Here is a 20,774-nt window from a genome sequence, read left to right as displayed (position 1 = left end):
ACAATTTTAGCATGGCCAATCCATCTTATCTGCCCACCTGTGGAAAAAAACCGGAGCACCCAGAGGAAACGTTCACAGACATGGAAGAACATGCAAACTGCACACATGGTGACCCAAGCCAGGAGTCGAACCTAGGGATCTGTGGTGCAGTGAGGCAGCAACCACTGTGCCATTGCTTTTTTTCCTTTTTTTATGTTTGATAAGATCCCCCATGCAAGACTTCTTGAGAAGGTGAGAGGGCATGGGATCCAAGGGGCTTTGGCCTTGTGGATCCAGAACTGGCTTGCCTGCAGAAGGCAGAGAGTGGTTGTGGATGGGTCTTATTCTGCATGGAGGTTGGCCACCAGTGGAGTGCCCCAGGGATCTGTTCTAGGATCCTTGCTGTTTGTCATTTTCATAAATGACCTGGATGAGGAAGTGGAGGGATGGGTTAGTAAGTTCGCTGACGATAGTGGGATAGTCTGGAGGGTTGTCAGAAGTTGCAGTGTGACATAGATAGGATGCAAGACTGGGCGGAGAAGTGGCAGATGGACTTCAACGCGGATAAATGTGTAGTGGTCCATTTTGGCAGGACCAATGGGATGAAGGAGTACAATATCAAGGGTAGGAGTCTTGGCAGTGTTGAGGAGCAGAAGGACCTTGGGGTCTGGGTCCACAGGACTCTTAAATCGGCCTCGCAGGTGGAGGATGTGGTTAAGAAGGCATATAGTGTACTGGGCCTTCATCAATCGAGGGATTGAGTTTAGGAGTCGGGAAGTAATGCTGCAACTTTATAAGACCCTTGATTGACCCCACTTGGAGTACTGTGCGCAGTTCTGGTTGCCTCACTACAGGAAGGATATGGAAGCTATTGAGAGGGTGCAGAGGAGATTTACAAGGATGTTGCCTGGATTGGGAGGCATGCCTTATGAAGATAGGTTGAGGGAGCTGGGTCTCTTCTCCCTGGAGAGTCGAAGGTTGAGAGGCGACCTGATAGAGATTTGTAAAATGTTGAGAGGAATAGATAGGGTGGATTCTCGGAGGCTGTTTCCCAGGGCTGAAATGGTCGCTACGAGAGGACACAGGTTTAAGGTGCTGTGGAGCAAGTACAGAGGAGATGTTAGGGGTAAGTTTTTCACTCAGAGGGCAGTGAGTGAGTGGAATCGGCTGCCGTCGGTGGTGGTAGAGGCAAACTCGCTGGGGTCTTTTAAAAGACTTCTGGATGAGTACATGGGATTTAATGGGATTGGGAATTACAGATAGTTCTATGGCCTGGTAGGTATGGATATGATCGGCGCAACTTGTGGGCCGAAGGGCCTGTTTGTACTGTAGTGTTCTATGTTCTACATGAACGTTTAATTGCTCTCGATCTGAGAAAGCCGTGCCACAAGTGTTATTCTGAACATTTTAAAAATCCATCTGATCAGTTGTTGTGGAGATGACATTTGATATGGACATGTTAAAATCAGACTCGGGAGAGATTTAATGATAAGAGTGAGAGGTGATGGTGATGTCGGGTTTGTAGTGAGCCTAATCAAGCCTGATCAGCTGACTCAATTATTTGTGCGGAATGAGTCAGCGAGTGAATACCGCTTGTATCTTATCCCCATCTGACAGTATATGATCTTCCAGATCATTGATGGGATTATTTTGCCCAATAATAAAATGCCGTGAGTTCTGAAGAAGTCAGGAGACAAATTGTTAATGTTGGTAATGAGAAGACGCCAGAGTGTCTGGATGCACTCCAATCTCAACCTTTTTCAGCGAAATCCTTCTGGCTCCTTCAAGACGTCCAACACCAAGGACTCCAGAGACATGTTGAGTATCAGCCAATGGGTGAAGTTGTTGTAGACGGTATCCATTACAGTGTAGTTGACTGAGATGAATACCGTGGGAGAGCCAGTGGAGGCAGTGAAAATCCTGGCAACACAGACTCTGAGCGTGCGTGTCTGTGAGGTGTGGGTTGAATTTGGGGTGGGAGCTATGGAGCATATGGCAATTGGTCTCTTTCTGAATATGAAGAGGAGGTCGTCTGAGTCAGTGGAGCGGTTCAACGTGTCAGTGTCTAGGAAGGTTTGGCTTTCCAAGGCCGGAATGATGAGTGAGGCTGCCGGTGATTCCTAGTACTTTTTCTCTAGTGATGGTTATTGTATTTATTTCTTCCTCCCCCTTTTTGCAACTCCTCTGCCATTACCTTGTATCCCATTATTATTTCCCCAGTCATATTCTCTGAAGGGCCTATGTTCACTTTGTCCTATCTCTTTTTATGTATTTATATAAGGAGATTGTCATCGACTTCAGAAGCATAAAGGTGAACATGCCCCTGTCAATGTCAATGGGGATGAAGTAGAAAGGGTTGAGGGCTTCAAGTTTTTAGGTGTCCAGATCACCAACAACCTGTCCTGGTCCCCCCATGCTGACTCTATAATTAAGAAACTCACCAATATCTCTACTTCCTCAGAAGACTAAGGAAATTTGGCATATCAGCTGCGACTCTCATCAACTTTTACAGATGCACCATAGAAAGCATTTTTTCTGGTTGTATCACAGCTTGGTTTGGCTCCTGCTCTGCCCAAGACCACAAGGAATTACAAAAGGTCGTGAATGCAGCTCAATCCATCATGCAAACCATCCATTGACTCTGCCTACACTTCCCGCTGCCTCGACAAAGCAGCTAGCATAATTAAGGACCCCATGCACCCCGTACATCCTTTCTTTCACCTTCTTCCTTTGGGAAAAAGGTACAAAAGTCTGAGGTACTGTACCAACTGACTCAAGAACAGCTTCTTCCCTGCTGCTGTCAGACTTTTGAATGGACTTACTTTGCATTAAGTTGATCTTTCTCTACACCCCAGCCTTGACTGTAACACTACATTCTGCACTGTCTCCATTTCTTCTCTATGAATGATATGTTTTGTCTGTGTAGCACGCAAGAAATAATACTTTTCACTGCATGTTAATACATGTGACAATAAACAATCAAATCAAAAAAATCAAAGTAGTTCTATATCTAGTCTTGGGTACGAGGAAGGGCAAGCAAGTCAAGTGATAGGTGACGACAGTATCGGGGATAGTGATCACAACTCAATTAGATTCATCAATACCACGGAGAAAGACAGACATAAAGCAGGAATAAAAGTTTTGAACTGGGGGAAGGCAAATTTTGCAGGAATGAGAAGAGACGTTATTTGATTTGATTTATCTTTGTAACATGTATTAGTATACAGTGAAAAGTGTTGTCTTTTGTGTGTTATACTGACAAAGCATACCGTTCATAGAGAAGGAAAGGAGAGGGTGCAGAATATGTGTTATAGTCATAGCTAGGGTACAGAGAAAGATCAACTTAATATGAAGAAGGTCCATTCAAAAGTCTGATGGCAGCACGGAAGAAGTTATTCATGAGTCAGTTGGTACATGACTTCAGACTTTTGTATCTCTTTTCAGGTAGAAGAAGGTGGAAGACAGTATGTCCAGGATGCATGGGATCCTTAATTATGCTGGCTGCTTTTCCGAGGCAGCGAGAAGTGTAGACAGTGTCACCGGATGGGAGACTGGTTTGCATGATAGACTGGGCTACAATCACGACCCTTTGCAGTTCTCTGTGTTCTTGGGCAGAGCGGAAGCCATACCAAGCTGTGATACAACCAGAAAGAATGCTTTCTATAGTGCATCTGTAAAAGTTAGTGAGAGTCATAGTGCACATGCTGAATTTCCATAGCCTCCTGAGCAATTAGAGATGTTGTTATGCTTTCTTAATTATAGCATTGACGTGGAGGGATCTGGACATGATTTTGGTGGTTTAGAAACTCGAAGCTATCAATCATTTCCATGTCGTCCCCGTTGATGTAGACAGGGGCATGCTCTTCACTACACTTCCTGAAGTCGATGACTATCTCGTTCATTTTACTGACATTGAGGGAGAGATTGCTTGAGGTGGACTGGACAACATTGCTGGGGGATATATCAGTGGGAACCCAGTGGGGAGCAAGCTCCAAAATGTACAAAGTAGACACGTCCCCTCCAAAAATAAGTAGTACTGCCAAATCTAGATCCCCTGGTGGTCCAGAGGAATACAGGTGAAGATCAAATGGAAAAAGGTGTAAAATGGAAAGAACTAAGCACTGCAGTTAGCCCAGATGAATATAGGAAATATAGGGCCAAGTGAAAAAGAAAATAAGGAAATCAAAGAGAGGATATGAGAAAAGATTAACAAAGTTAAAGAAAACCCAGTGAAGTTTTACCAATATACAAATGGTAAAAGGCTAGTTCAGGAAAAAGTGGACAATCACAGACGAGGAAGGGAACTTGTGTGTAGATGCAGAGGCTGTGGGAAATGTTTCAAATGAATATTTTGTCTCTCTGTTTATGAAGGAAAAGGATCTTGCAGATATAGTAGTCCAGGAGGAGCACTGAGATATTGGACAGGATAATCATAGAGAGAGGGGAAGTACTCAAAGGGTTGGAATCCTTGAAAAGTAGTAAATTGCCAGGGCCAGATGGATTGTTTCCAAGGCTGCAGAAGGAGGTCAGGGAGGAGATAGCAGATGCTGTGAGAATGGTCAGCATGGATTTGTTAAAGGAAGTCTTACCATAGAACCATAGAAAATTACAGCTCAGAAACAGGCCTTTTGGCCCTTTTTGTCTTGCCTCACAAACTTGGTTTTTTGCCTCTCGCGATGTTACTGGCACAGATTTTCCAGTGAAATCAGCTTCCATATTGATTTCAATATTGATTACCTTGTTTAAATTTCGTTTGTGAACTCTGGGGGCGGAGGGAGCAGCCATGAGGCTGAATTCAGGCATGTGAAATGTGTTCGTAGGATTGAAATAAGTCAATTGTGTGCAAGCTGGCTTTGTGGTCTTTCTGGGTAAGGTTGCGGCCTAAGTTTCATAACAGTGATAAAACAGGAGTGATCAGCACCAGTCAGCATCAGCACATGCCAGATTGCAGTTGTTCAATAGTCAGTCACTTTTTTGGACAGATGGGGGCTTGCGCTGGTATGGGGGGGTAGGGGGTGGGAGATCTGTGGGTGGGGCATCATCTTTTGAGTGGTCAGTGCCATTTTGCCAGGGCACCCTGATCTGCAGGTGTACTGGGTGATCTCCTCCAAATCCCCATGAATATTGAATCCTTCTCCCCCACACCCACTACAAGCAGCATGTCGTCACCCTATACCGACACGGATTGCTGGCATCAGGGCCCTTCCAGTGGGTCCCCTGGTGGACTCCTGACCCCCCTCCCGTCCCGTCCCGTCATGATCCACCCAATTTAACAACTCCCCCACTTCCCCCCACATGGGACCCTCATCATAGCTCTTCATGCATTGGAACCCATCGTAGGCATCCGTGCGTAGCACCCCAATCATAACTCCCCAGTCACAGTCCCTATGCAGGCCCAGCCCCACTCAGGCCCCATCCTCTTGGCACTGGCCCAGCACATCTAATGTAAACTGACATTTTCATTGTGTCAGCTGGGCACTGCCAGTGTGCCAGGTGGGAACTGCAAGTGTCTTAAGTGGGTACTACCAGTTGGGTAGTACCTGTCCATTTGGCCTGTCCATGCACTTCACCTTCTGGGGTCTTCAACGACCTCTGACCACCACCCCCATGTCCCGCCAGAGAGATGTGAAGCATCTGGGATGGGGGAAGCACATGTGCCAAACTTCTAGTGGAAAATTAAGTTAAAGTTTAAAATTTATTTATTAGTCACAAGTAGGGTCTACATTAACACTGCAATGAAATTACTGTGAAATTCCCCTATGGTCAAGAGCTACAAATTTCTTGGTGTCCAGAACATCAACAACTTGTCCTGGCCCTTCCACGCCAATGCTATAGTTAAGAAAGCCCACCAACGCTTCTACTTTCTCAGGAGGCTAAGGAAATTTGGCATGTCCACTACAACTCACCAGTTTTTACAGATGCACCTTTCCGGATGTATCGCAGCTTGGTATGCTGTGATCAAGACCATAAGAAACTACAAAGGGTTGTGAACGTAGCCCTGTCCAACATGCAACCCATTCACTCTTCCTACACTTCCCGCTGCCTCGGAAAAGTAGCCAGCACCCTGGACTTCTCTCTTCCACCTTCTTCTGTCGGGAAAAAGATTCAAAAGTCTGAGCTCGTGTACCAACTGACTCAAGAACAGCATAAGAACATAAGAAATAGCAGGAGTCTAGCCCCTCGAGCCTGCCCCGCCATTCAATAAGATCATGGCTGATCTTATCATGGCATCTTCTCTGTTGCCATCAAACTTTTGAATAGACCTACCTTATATTAAGAGCAGATGTTTCTAATCCAGATGACCCTCTGTCAAAGCCAACAGGCATAGAAAGTGTGAGACATTTATACTGCAGGGCGACAGAATGAAAGATGAGTCATGGCCACAGAAACCAGAGGTAAAGGCTGCTAATGGCAGTCCATAGAGAGAATAAAGGGGGTGAATGGCCAAATGGCAGAGAAGCTGAAATCAGAGGGTATAAGCTGTGACAGATGAAGATGTGGGGGTAAGGATGGGAGAGAGCTAAAATTCAGGAAAGGGGGGAGAAGGGAAGCAAAGGGGAAGAAAAGGTAAGGAAAGGGGATAAAGTCAGGGGAAAAAGTGGGAGGGAAGAAAGACCATAAAGAAATAAAAAATAGAGAACAGTAAAAAATTAAATAAAATGAAAATAAAGGGGTTGCGGTGGAGTAGACCTAATCATCTAAAGTTGTTGAATTCAATGTTGAGACTGAAAGGCTGTAAAGTGCCGAGCTAGAAGATGAGATGCTGTTCCTCCAATTTGTGTCGAGCTTCACTGGAACATTGCAGCAGACAAAAGAGCTGAGAGAAAAGGATGGAGTCCATACAGGATGTAGGGTATTGTTTCAAGCCTACCCAGGTCCCCCCCCCACAACTCCTTTACCGGTACATCAATGTCTATTTTGGTGTCGCTTCAGGGTCTCGTCCAAACCTTGAAAAATTCATCAACTTTGCTTCTAATTTCCACCCCTCCATCGCTTTCACCTGGTCCATCTCAGACACTTCCCTTCCCTTCCTTGACCTTTCTGTCTCCATGTCCAGCAATAGACTATCTACCAATATCCATTACAAGTCCACTGACTCCCACAGCTATCTGGACTATAGTTCTTCACACCCTACATCCTGTAAAGACTCCATCCCTTTCTCTCAGCTCCTTTGCCTCCTTCGCATTTGTTCCGATGATGCCACTTTCCAAAGTGGTGCTTTTAATATGTGCTCCTTTTTCCTCAACCATGGATTCCCATCTACAATTGTCAAGGGCCCTCAACAGTGTGCGGTCGATGTCCTGCACCCCAACCCTCACCCCCTCCCCTCTGTCCCAGAACAAGGATAGAGACCCCTTGCTCTCACATTTTACCCCACCAGCCTCCACATGCAAAGCATAATGGTCCACCATTTTCAGCAACTCCAGTGTGATGCCACCACCAAACATGTCTACCCTTCACTCCCTCTGTCAGCATTCTGCAGAGACCATTCCCTCTGGGATAACCCAGTCCACTTCTCCACTATACCCAACACCTCTCCCATCACTCATGGCACCTTCCCATGCAATCACAGAAGGTGCCTGTCCCTTTACCTCTTCTATGCTCACCATCCAAGATCCAAAACATTCATTCCAGGTTAAGCAGTGTTCCACTTGCACCTTGGCACGGTAGCACAGTGGTTAGCCCAGCTGCTTCACAGCTCCAGGGACCTGGGTTCGATTCCTCGCTTGGGTTATTGTCTGTGTGGAGTTTGCACATTCTCCTCGTGTCTGCATGGGTTTTCTCCGGGTGCTCCAGTTTCCTCCCACAGTCCAAAGATATGCAGGTTAGGTTGATTGGCCATGCTAAAACTGCCCCTTAATGTCCTGAGGTGAGTAGGCTACAGGGATTAGTGAGTAAAATGTGTAGGGATATGGGGGTGAGATTGTGGTCAGTGCAGACTCGATGGGCTGAATGGCCTTTTTCTGTTGTGTAGAGTTTCTATGATTCAGTGAATTTGGTGTATTGCATTCGCTGCTCCCAATGTGGACTCCTCTATATCGGAGAGACCAAGCGTAGACTGGGTGATCACTTTGCTGAGCACCTTCGGTCTATGCGCACTCAGGATCCTGACCTTCCGGTTGCTTGCCATTTTAATGCACAATCCTGCTCCCATGCCCATATGTCTGTCCTTGGCTTGCTGCAATGTTTCAGTGAAACTTAGTGCAAACTGGAGGAGAAGCATCTCATCTTCTGGCTAGGCACTTTACAGCCTTCCGCTCTCAACATTGAATTCAACAACTTCAGATGATTTGCTCTACCCCACCTCGACTCCTTTATTTTCATTTTATTTAATTTTTTACGATTCTCTACCTTTTATTTCTTTAATGTCTTTCTTCATTTTTCAACCCACTCCACTCTTTCCCAGTTTTTTATCCCCCCTTTCCTTATCTTTTCTTCCCTTTTGCTTTCTTTCTCCCTTTTCTATATTTTAGCTCTCTCCCACCCTTCCCCCCCACCCTCTCCCCATATCTTCGTCTGACACAGTTTTCCCTCTGATTTCAGCTTCTCTACTGTTTGGCCATTCAGACCTTTTATTCTCTCTGTGGACTACCATTAGCAGCCTTTCCTCCTGGTTTCTGTGGCCATGATTCATCCTTCATTCCCTCACCCTGCGGTATAAATATTTCACACTTTCTATGCTTATTAGCTTTGACAAATGGTCATCTGGACACTCATAGCTCAACCCCCTCAACTCCGGCATCAGCCTAGTAAACCTCCTCTGCACTCCCTCCAAGGCCAAAATATCCTTGCGTAAGTACGGCGCCCAAAACTGCACACAGTACTCCAGCTGCGGCCTCACCAATGCCCTATACAGCTGCAGCAAGACCTCCCTACTTTTATCTTCACTCAAAGGGTGGTGAATCTCTGGAATTCTCTGCCCGTTGAAGTGGTGGAGGCTACCTCGCTAAGTATTTTTAAGATGCGGGTTGATGGGTTTTTGATAAGAGAGGGGATTAAGGGTATGGGGAGAGGGCGGGAATGTGGAACTGAGCCACGACAGATCAGCCATGATCTTATTGAATGGCGGGGCAGGCTCGAAGGGCTAGATGGCCTACTCCTGCTCCTATTTCTTATGTTCTTATTATGAAACATCAGCTTTTTTCTTTCCTAACAGATGCTGCCAGACCTGCTGAGATTTTCCAGCATGTCCTCTTTTGGTTTCAGATTCCAACATCCGCAGTAATTTGCTTTTACCTGATATTAAGTTAACCTTTCTCTATATTATATTCTGCTTCCTCTCCTTTCCTTCTCCCCTGTGTACTCTATGAACAGTATGCTTTGTCTTTATAGCACTAAAGAAACAATACTTGTCATTGCATACCAACACATGACAATAATAAATCAAATCCTCCCCACCCCCCAAACGATCTCAAGCTGAGAACCATCAGATGCTCGGCACTTACCTCCTCACCCGAATTGGACTTTTTTAAAGCGTGTCTGTTTCGCGCCACATCTTGACGGGCGAACACGGTGGTAAAGGGGGAAGTGCTGGTAAGATTGGGTGTGCAGCCCATTAAGTCAATTTAAATACATGTCCTGATCGTAGCCATTGCCGGGCCTTGGTAAAGGGGGAAAGGCACAGAGGCAGGCGCAGGTTGCGGTACTCACCTCACGCCTGGCTTTACCAAGTTTTCGTGCCCGAAAACAGCTGCAACTTAATGGTAAAATTGGGCCCATTGTGTTAATGAATGAATTTTTAGTCACTGTAATTTAAACTATTACTCAATATGATTGTGAGCAGAGGACATACGCTTCAGCTTTTTTATCACAATTAACTTTATATTTAAGAGATAAGTTGCTACTTGTTTAGAAATGTAGAAATCTATTTAATACTTTGCAGTTTAGCAAATTTTTGTTAGTTATATTAAATGCAGCTGGATGGATTTTATTTCCTTTGTGCATAAGCTGAATGGTAGCATGGTAATAAGTTCAGAAGTTGGAATTTTTCAACCATTAAGGATGTCCTTATTGTCCTGGCATATCTCCACAATTCCAGATTCAAGTGCATAACTATTTGCCTTATTGCTGGATCACCAGGCGTTATGTCAAACAAATGTGCTTGTGCATCTCTCAGCTGGGACTACAAGTCAATAAAGTGAAAACTTATCCATCTTCTGCACTGTGCTGTCTATTCAATTAGCTGGAGATAGTGTCACTGTAAGGACAGAATGACAGTCTGTTCTTCCTCTTTCAAGATGAGGTGCCAGCTTCCACAAGCTGTCCCATCACTAACTCAGTCAGGCACTAATGCAAACTGGGAGAAGAAACTGTAGGTTGCTGGCTTGTAGCTAGCTCTTCACTGAGGCACAGTAATTGCACTCTTGAAGCCCACACAGCAAAACTGGTATATTTGTAACGGTTATTTGTAAAGGCCATGTTTGTAGCTATGTTGGAGAGGTCAAACAAAACCTTTATTTAAAAATAAATTTCATCCAATTAGTTGCAGCCTAACAAATAGGTTTTCTAAGTAGTGATATGAAAACAATTGCATATGTATGGAGTGGTTATTTTTGGAAGTCTAGAACTGGCTGCTATCCAATTGAACAGAGCAGCTTGATACATGTATAACGCAGCACCTGTACATACAAATCACGATGTGGATGTGCCAGCGTTGGACTGGGGTAAACACAGTAAAAAGTCTGACAACACCAGGTTTTAGTCCAACCGATTTATTTGATAGTAAACTCACAAGCTTTCGAGGGGACTCCCTCTTCGTCAGGTGAATGGAGAGTTCTGGCCTCGGACAGAGCATATAAAGCACAGACAATTTAGAGATTACTGATTAGAATGCGAATCTTTACACCTAACTTGCTGTTCAAGTCCTAAAGTGGCTGACAATGTGTGTGGAAGGAGCACTGATCGCAGGTTGAAGAGATGTGTATTGTCTCCAGACAGCACAGTGAGTGAGGTTTTGCAAACCCAGGCAAGTCACGGGGGTTACAGATAGTGCGACATGAACCCAAGATCCCTGTTGAGATCGTCTTCATGCGTGTGGAACTTGGCTATCAGTCTCTACTCAGCGACTCTGCGCTGTCGTGTGTCATGAAGGCCGCCTTGGGGAATGCTTACCCGAAGGTCAGAGGCTGAATGCCCGTGACCACTGAAGTGTTCGCCAACAGGAAGGGAACAGTCTTGCCTGGTGATTGTCGAGTGATGTTCATTCATCCGTTGTCGTAGCATCTGCATGGTCTCCCCAAAGTACCGTGCTTCGGGACATCCTTTCTTGCAACGTATCAGGTAGACAATGTTGGCCGAGTTGCAAGAGTATTTACCATGTACCTGGTGGATGGTATTCTCACGTGTGTTGATGGTATCCGTGTCGATGATCCGGCATGTCTTGCAGAGGTTGCTGTGGCAAGGTTGTGTGGTGTTGTGTTCACTGTTCTCCTGAAGACTGGGTAGTTTGCTGCGAACAATGGTCTGTTTGAGGTTGTGTGGTTGCCTGAAGGCGAAAAACCGCACCGATCTCCTCAGAAGACAAACACGGGACACAGTGGACAGAGTACCCTTCGTCGTCCAGTACTTCCCTAGAGCAGAGAAGCTATGACATCTTCTCCGGAGTCTTCAACATATCATTGATGAAGACGAACATCTCACCAGGGCCATCCCCACACCCCCACTTCTTGCCTTCAGACAACCACACAACCTCAAACAGACCACTGTTCGCAGCAAACTACCCAGTCTTCAGGAGAACAGTGAACACAACACCACACAACCTTGCCACAGCAACCTCTGCAAGACGTGCCGGATCATCGACATGGATACCATCATCACACGTGAGAATACCATCCACCAGGTACACGGTAAATACTCTTGCAACTCGGCCAACATTGTCTACCTGATACGTTGCAAGAAAGGATGTCCCGAAGCACGGTACATTGGGGAGACCATGCAGATGCTACGACAACGGATGAATGAACATCGCTCGACAATCACCAGGCAAGACTGTTCCCTTCCTGTTGGCAAACACTTCAGTGGTCACGGGCATTCAGCCTCTGACCTTCGGGTAAGCGTTCTCCAAGGCGGCCTTCACGACACACGACAGCGCAGAGTCGCTGAGCAGAGACTGATAGCCAAGTTCCACACGCATGAGGACAGTCTCAACAGGGATCTTGGGTTCATGTCGCACTATCTGTAACCCCCGTGACTTGCCTGGGTTTGCAAAACCTCACTCACTGTGCTGTCTGGAGACAACACACATCTCTTTAACCTGTGATCAGTGCTCCTTCCACACACATTGTCAGCCACTTTAGGACTTGAACTGCAGGTTAGGTGTAAAGATTCGCATTCTAATCAGTAATCTCTAAACTGTCTGTGCTTTATATGCTCTGTCCGAGGCCAGAACTCTCCATTCACCTGACAAAGAGGGAGTCCCCTCGAAAGCTTGTGAGTTTACTATCAAATAAATCAGTTGGACTAAAACCTGGTGTTGTCAGACTTTTTACTGTTCATGCAAATGACACCACTAAGCTCTAGTTTTTTGTGTTCAAAGCTAATTCATTGTGCTTAGTTGACTTCAGAGTTGTCAGCTGTGTTATAGTCAATGTGGTAGATTTATTGTAGTGATATTATCTTTGAATATTATACTTGAATAATTTTATAATGTTATATTGTATCCATTTTTATACATCAAACATATTGTGGGAAGAAATCATTGAAGGATCCAACAGGAAGCGTGGTAATGAGTGTAGGATACATGTGTTCTGAACTATATCGAGAAAGGTACTCATTGATAAATGTGATGTCTGTTTGTATTTTGTTGCTATTCTTTTTCTCTCCCTCCCCAGCGTAATAATGTAATAAACATTGATCTCGATTCATTCGGTTTACTAAGCATTTGGTAGCCTCTGATATCCCACCCAAGTGACCGTATTTTTATGCATGACCGTGGATACTTGCTAGGTTTTTGCTTCCAGAGGCCTCACTGTTGAGTTCAATTGTGCCCTGTTCGAGTCCTATCAGTAGCAATCATTGGACAGCAGTCAGTTGTGGAAATCTTGGCTGATTTCCTCCCCTTAACTTAGCTGAGACTGAGGTTTGCTTACTCAGTATGGCTAAGTGCTGGGCAAACATTTTGTCACTTGAATGCGCAGACCAGGTGGTCATACTGTGATGTTATATGGTGCCATTCAGAACCGTTACTGACAAACTTTGAATTTACAACCTGGCAAATGGAATTCATTTACACAGTTTTCTGTATGTTAATTACAACTCTAAAAGATTCAAGTTAAATTTGTAATTCTACTTAAAAATTCTTTACACATAAGAACATGCTGTGGAGTTGCATTCTGTTTAGAGAAAAAACAGTTGCTCTATGGCATCTGAGAACAAATACATTTGTACATGTGCTCTTTGTATCTGTGTTAATGATGTCTAAGAGGGTATCCTTTTTAAATGCTTTCCCTTGTTTGCCTGTTTCAGGTCCAACATTGTCACGACAGAATTCACAATTGTTCCCACAAGTGCAGAATGGCCCATGCCAGGAGGAACTGGAAATCCAGAGGCGGTAAGGACATGTTTATCCTGGAGAAATAAAAATAATGACTTGAACTGCAATGCGCGTAACATAACATAAGAACATAAGAACATAAGAAATAGGAGCAGGAGTAGGCCATCTAGCCCTTCGAGCCTGCCCCGCCATTCAATAAGATCATGGCTGATCTGTCGTGGCTCAGTTCCACATTCCCGCCCTCTCCCCATAACCCTTAATCCCCTCTCTTATCAAAAACCCATCAACCCGCGTCTTAAAAATATTTAGCGAGGTAGCCTCCACCACTTCAACGGGCAGAGAATTCCAGAGATTCACCACCCTTTGAGTGAAGAAGTTCCTCCTCAACTCCGTTCTAAACCGCCCCCCCTTTATCTTGAGGCTGTGCCCCCTAGTCCTACTATCCTTTCTGAGCGGGAAGAGTCTCTCCACCTCTATCCTATCCATCCCATTCATCATCTTATACGTCTCAATGAGATCTCCCCTCATTCTTCTCAACTCTAACGAGTACAAGCCTAGTTTATTCAGCCTCTCCTCATAGCTCAACCCCCTCAACTCCGGCATCAGCCTAGTAAACCTCCTCTGCACTCCCTCCAAGGCCAAAATATCCTTGTGTAAGTACGGCGCCCAAAACTGCACACAGTACTCCAGCTGCGGCCTCACCAATGCCCTATACAGCCGCAGCAAGACCTCCCTACTTTTATATTCAATCCCCCTCGCTATGAAGGCCAGCATCCCATTCGCCTTCCTGACCACCTGCTGCACTTGCAAGCTGGGTTTTTGTGACTCATGCACAAGGACCCCGAGGTCCCTCTGCACCGTCGCCTGCTGCAGTTTTTCCCCACGTAAGTAATAATCCTTCCTACCATTATTCCTACCAAAGTGGACCACCTCGCACTTGCCAACATTAAATTCCATTTGCCATTTCCTGGCCCATTCGCCCAGCCTATCTAGATCCTTCTGTAGGCTCTCCACACCCTCCGCACAATTTGCCGTTCCACCAATCTTGGTGTCATCAGCAAATTTCGACACCCTATACTCGGTTCCCTCCTCCAGATCATCTATATAAATGGTAAATAGCTGATGCCCCAGCACCGACCCCTGGGGCACTCCACTAGTCACCATCCGCCAATCCGAATAGCACCCATTGACCCCCACTCTCTGCCTCCTATTTGACAACCAGTCCTCTATCCACGCTAACACCCTACCCCCAACTCCATGTCCCCTGACCTTCTGCAATAACCTCCTGTGAGGTACCTTGTCAAACGCCTTCTGAAAATCAAGAAAGACCACGTCCACCGGCTCTCCTCTATCCACCGCCCTAGACACATCTTCATAGAACTCCAGTAAATTTGTCAGACACGACTTCCCTTTAACGAAACCGTGCTGCGTCTGCTCTACCAAGCAATTCCTCTCAAGATGCCTCGCTATTTCCTCCTTGATGACGGATTCTAACATTTTACCTACAACAGACGTTAAACTAACCGGCCTATAATTCCCTGCCTTTTGCCTGGCACCCTTCTTAAACAACGGCGTAACATTCGCCGCTTTCCAATCTTCCGGCACTTCCCCGGAATCCAGCGACGTCTGGAAAATAACCACCAAGGCATCCACTATCACCTCCGCCATTTCTTTCAGAACCCTCGGATGCATTCCATCCGGTCCTGGGGACTTGTCCACAATCAGCCCCTCCAGTCTGTCGAGCACCTCCTCTCTAGTAACAGTAATGTCATTAAGACCCTCCAGTCCTACCACCTTTCCATCTCTATGCTTTTATCTTAAGATAAAAAGGCTACCTCATAAGATAAGAACTTATGGTGTTATTATGTGAGTGTGGATAGAGGACAGAGTTGGGATAAAGTGGCATTTTCAAGATGGCACCATGTAACCAGTGGAGTGCAAAGGGATCAGTGCTGGGGCCACAATTATTTACAATATATGTTAATGACAAAGACAGTGAATGTATTATTAAGGAGGCAGGCGTAATGGTATTCTCAAGGGACAATTAAACCAGAGACCCAGGCTAATGTTCTGGGGGCCTGGGTTTGAATCCCACTATGGCAAATGGTGAAATTTAAATTAAAAATCTGGAATAAAAATTTTTAATGATGACCTCACGGAGCCATTGTTGATTGTCATTAAAGCCCATCTGGTTCACTAATGCTCTTTAGGGAAGGAAATCTGCCATCCTCATCTGGTCTGGCCTTCGTGTGACTCTAGATCCACCACAATGATTGACTCTTAAATGCCCCCAGGAATGGACAATAAATGCTGACCACCAGTGATACCTACATCCCATCAACAAATATGAAAAAAACAGAGCCTACAGAAAGATGTAGACTGGTTAAGTGATGAGTGGGCAAAAATTTGACAAATGGAATATAACGTAGAGTCATAGAGGTTTACAGCATGGAAGCAGACTCTTTGGCCCAGTTTGTCCATGCCGCCCTTTTTTTAAATCCCATAAGCTAATCCCAATTGCCCGCATTTGGCCCATTTCCCTCTATGCGCATCATACCCATGTAACTATCTAAATGTTTCTTAAAAGATAAAATTGTACCCGCTGTAGGAAAGTGTGAAGTTATACACTTTGGTAGGAAGAATAAAGGAGTTGAATATTATTAAAACTGCAGCACAGAGGGATTTTGGGGTCTTTGTGCACAATTTACAAAAAGCTATTATGCAAGTTCAGTAAGTAATAGGGAAGGCTCATGGAATGCTGACCTTTATTTCAAAGGGACTGATATGAAAAGAGATCTGACAAAGGGTTGTCTCGAGACAAGTTGGTCCAAAGGGCCAGTTTCCATCTGTAAATCTGTGTGACACTATGGGCCCGATTTTACCATTGCATTGTGCCCGTTTTTGGGTGCAAAAACGTGGTAAAGTCGGGTGTGAGACCATTAACGCGATCCGCGCCGGCGCAGATTGCCACTTTATGGAAACCGGGAAATGGCAGTGATCCGATTCACGTCCGAAACGGGTGCTACAGTGACTTAAATGCATTTGCATGCATTTAAACTGAATTAATGAACTGTCTGTCCAACTTTATCAGCAAGAACTTCTTCACTCAAAGGGTGGTGAACCTCTGGAATTCTCTGCCCGTTGAAGTGGTGGAGGCTATCTCGCTAAATATTTTTAAGATGCGGGTTGATGGGTTTTTGATAAGAGAGGGGATTAAGGGTTATGGGGAGAGGGCGGGAAAGTGGAACTGAGCCACGACAGATCAGCAATGATCTTATTGAATGGCGGGGCAGGCTCGGAGGGCTAGTTGGCCTACTCCTGCTCCTATTTCTTATGTTCTTATGTTCTTATTTCCCCCTTTACTGCTGTGTTCGCCGATCTGGAATCATGCCAAAATGAACCTGCTGAATAAAAGTCTGAATCAGGTGCTCCAGCTGCTGAAGAGCACGTTCAGTGCTTCCAACTCAGATCAGTGGTTGTTCCAGTGACTCAGATCAGTGGTGGGGCGGGGGAGGAGCGAGGCGAGTCAGATCATTCTTTGGTTGGTGGTCGGAGGCAGTGAGGCCAGATCGTTGTCTCGTTGGGGAGGGGAGGAATAGGAGGCAGGTCAGGTATTTCTCTGAAGGAGGGACGGGTGATGGCGATCATTGTCTGGGCGGGGACAGGGGGGCTGATCGTTGTCTGGTGGGGAGGGAGGAGGAGGTGGGTCAGATGTTCCTCTGGAAGGGGGTGAGGGAGGGGTAAGTGAGGCCAGACCATTCTGTGGGGGGAATGAGTGAGGCCAGATTGTTGTCTGGGGGTAGGGAGTGAGGCCAGACTATTCTTTGGGTGGGGGGGGGCGGTGGTGGAGAGGGGGGAGTGAGTGAGGCCAGATCATTCTCTGAGGGGGCAGGTGGGAGGCAGGTAAGATGTATCAGGTGAAGGGCTGGAGGGAAGGCCTGATCGGGGCGGCGGGGGGGGGCGGTTAGATGGTTCTCTGGTGGGGGGGGGGGAGGGGCGGGATGTAGAGAGGTCCGCTGCCACTCTGTGGGCAATCAGTGGGGGGGGCAGGGGAGCCATCAGTCTGGGTAGCAGGGTCCGCTGACACTCTATGGGTGATCAATTGGGGGGGCGGGGGTTGATAAGGGGGACAACGATGTCTGTGGGGAGTGGGGGGGTGGTGGATAAGGGGGACAGTGATGTGTGTGGGGACCATCACTCCCACTTTTCGATCCCGGGCTGCCTTCTCCGCTTTCTGTGGCCCGGGAGCGATCTGACATGCGCTTTTTCAATTTTTTTCTAACTGTGCATGTGCAATTCAGAGCTGTTTTGGCCGTGCCAGGCCCCACCCACAGCGTGGAATGGGACCCACGTATTTTTCTCAGGCTGTGCATATGGGAGCATCTGAAAACTGATTTCCAAGTCGGATCTGCATTATAGCCAGATTCAGCACTTAAAATGAAAATGGTAAAATCGGACCCAATGACTCAAAACATTGGCTCTATTTTCTCCCCACAGGTGCTGTCAGACCTGCTGAGATTTTCCAGTATTTTCTGTTTTTGTTTCAGATTCCAGCATCCGCAGTATTTTGCTTTTATAAAAGGAGTCTTGCTAAAAAAGTCTTATAAAAAAAGTCTTGCTAAAACTGAACAAGAGAATTGTTAGACTACACCTGGAATACTGTGAACAGTTTGGTCCTCTTTCTAAGAAAAGATACACTGGCATTGGATTTGATTTTGATTTGATTCAATTTATTATTGTCATATGTATTAACATACAGTGAAAAGTATTATTTCTTGAGCGCTATACAGATAAAATATACCGTTCACAGAGAAGGAAATGAGAGAGTGCAGAATATAGTGTCACAATCATAGGGTGAAAAGAACTTAATGCAAGTTAAGTCCATTCAAAAGTCTGACAGCAGCAGAGAAGAAGCTGTTCTTGAGTCGGTTGGTACGTGACCGATGGAAGAAGGTGGAAGAGAGAATGTCCGGGATGCGTGGGATCCTTAATTATGCTGGCTGCTTTGCCAAGGCAGTGGGAAGTGTAAACACAGTAAAAAGTCTCACAACACCAGGTTAAAGTCCAATAGGTTTATTTGGTAGCAAAAGCCACTAGCTTTCGGGCCTCTGATCCTTCATCAGGTGAGTCTCCACTCACCTGTTGGACTTTAACCTGGTGTTATGAGACTTCTTCTGTGTTTACCCCAGTCCAATGCTGGCATTTCCACGTCAGTGGGAAGTGTAGACAGAGTTAATGGATGGGAGGCTGGTTTCCGTGATGGATTGAGTTACATTCATGATCTTTTGTAGTTCCTTGTGGTCTTAGGCAGAGCAGGAAACGTACAAGTTGTGATACAACCAGAAAGAATGCTTTCTATGGTGCATGAGACAATGAGAGTTGTAGCTGACGTGCCAAATTTCCTTAGTCTTCTGAGAAAACAGAAGCTTTCTTAACTATAGTGTGACATGTCCAGAGGCAAATCAGAGAAGGTTCGTTAAGTTGATTCCAGGTATGGAGAGATTTTCCGAGGAGAAGTTGAGTAGGTTGGGCCTTTACTCATTGAAGTTTAGAAAAATGAGAGGTGACCTTATTGAGACATATTAGAGGTCTTGGCAGGGTAGATGTTGAGAAGTTGTTTCCTCTTGTGGGAGAGTCTAGGAGCAGAGGGCATATTCTCAAAGGCAGAGAAAGACATTTAAGATAGAGATAAGGAGGAACTTATCTCAGAGGGTAGTGAACAGTTTCTTCCCTACTGCCATCAAATTTTTGAATGGGCCTATAGTGAGTTGATCTTCTCTACATCCTAGCTCTGACTGTAATACTATATTCTGCACCTTTTGCTATCGTTCTCCCCTATGTATTCAATGAACAAAATATTTTGTCTGTATAGTGCACACGAAACAATACTTTTTATTGTATCCCAATGAATGTGACAATAATAAATCAAATCAAAATCTGTGGAATTCTTTACTGCAGAGTGCTGTTGAGGCTTGGTCATTTAGTACTTTCAAGCCTCAGACAGAGAGATTTTTGAATTGTAAGGAAATCAAGCGTTATAAGGATAAGGTGGGAAAGTGGAGTTGAGGATTGATTAGTAATGAGATGATTGGTGGAACAGACTTAATAGGCCAAATGGCCTACTCTGCTGCAATGTCTTTTGGTCTGATGGGAAAGGATTGGGAAAGATTGGATGATTTTCTTCAACTGGTAGTATGCACATTAATTCTGACAATTTCTTCTGTGTTTTTCTTCTCTCTCTCTCTGTCTTTCTCGCCTCCACTCAACTGCTTCACTCCCGAATGGCCCTGTTTAACACGTAGCTGTGCATATGTTCATAATCAGCCAAGTCAAAGTGGAAGTTAGGTTAAGAGCGTCTTGGCATTGATGTATGCTGCTTGTGAGAGTTGATGAAAATGTTTTGATCTGCATAAGTCTTACAATATGATTGTACATTGAAGTAGGTGTTCACATCCACAACTAATGTTAAACTTTCAACAGTTGTAACTTAACACTGTCTGGCTTTTAAGGTTTTCATCAGACCTGTATAAAATATAGAAATTAACCTCAAAAGCTTCAATATTGATTCCTATTGAAAAGCAATCCTGTAAGATTTAATTTATTGAATAAAAGAACTACCCAGTTCAGTAGACTGTCAGTAAAGCCCCAATTAGTTGAAACTATGGAAATAAATTATAGATAAATGTTTCCAATTACAAAACTGCTGTTATCACTTTTTTAATGGGAAAATATTGTCAATTTCTATTGATGATCTTAATTTGAAAATTTGACTTCTTTGTTCTTGAATTTTGTACATATAGAAAGACTTGTAAAAACCATATTCTGTAAACCTCAAATAACCTATTCCTTCTGGTGGTGCATTGTGCAAGTGTGAGCAGCTTTCCCTCTGGATTTCAATGGAAATGGGGCTGGGGAGGAGTGTGCAGGGTGGGGGATGGGTGGTCTCATATCACATGCTTTGCATTGTTATCATAGAAATCATAGAAACCCTACAGTGCAGAAAGAGGCCATCTGACCCATCAAGTCTGCACTGACCACAATCCTACCCAGGCCCCACCCCCATATCCCAACACATTTACCCACTAATCCCTCTAACCTATGCATCTCAGGACACTAAGGGGCAATTTTAGCATGGCCATTCAGCCTAACCTGCACATTTTTGCACTGTAGGAGGAAACCGGAGCACCGGAGGAAACCTACGCGGACACAAGGAGAATGTGCAAACTCCACACAGACAGTAACCCAAACCGGGAATTGAACCCAGGTCCCCGGAGCTGTGAAGCAGCAGTGCTAACCACTGTGC

General features: G+C 45.2%; 1 protein-coding gene across 3 annotated transcripts in view; it reads left to right on the top strand.

The window, feature by feature from the left end:
• Nucleotides 1-20,774, top strand: part of enah (ENAH actin regulator) — a 561,715-nt gene that overhangs the window by 334,335 nt on the left and 206,606 nt on the right. For all 3 annotated transcript variants that reach the window (XM_080193082.1, XM_080193083.1, XM_080193085.1), the window contains exon 4: nt 13,444-13,528. In XM_080193082.1, the coding sequence (XP_080049208.1) occupies nt 13,444-13,528 (85 nt within the window). The remainder of the gene's footprint in view (nt 1-13,443; nt 13,529-20,774) is intronic.

This window comes from Carcharhinus amblyrhynchos, chromosome 7, assembly GCF_965287045.1.
Source record: "Carcharhinus amblyrhynchos chromosome 7, sCarAmb.v2.hapA, whole genome shotgun sequence".
Lineage (NCBI taxonomy): Eukaryota > Metazoa > Chordata > Chondrichthyes > Carcharhiniformes > Carcharhinidae > Carcharhinus > Carcharhinus amblyrhynchos.
This window is presented reverse-complemented; position numbering and strand designations above follow the sequence as displayed.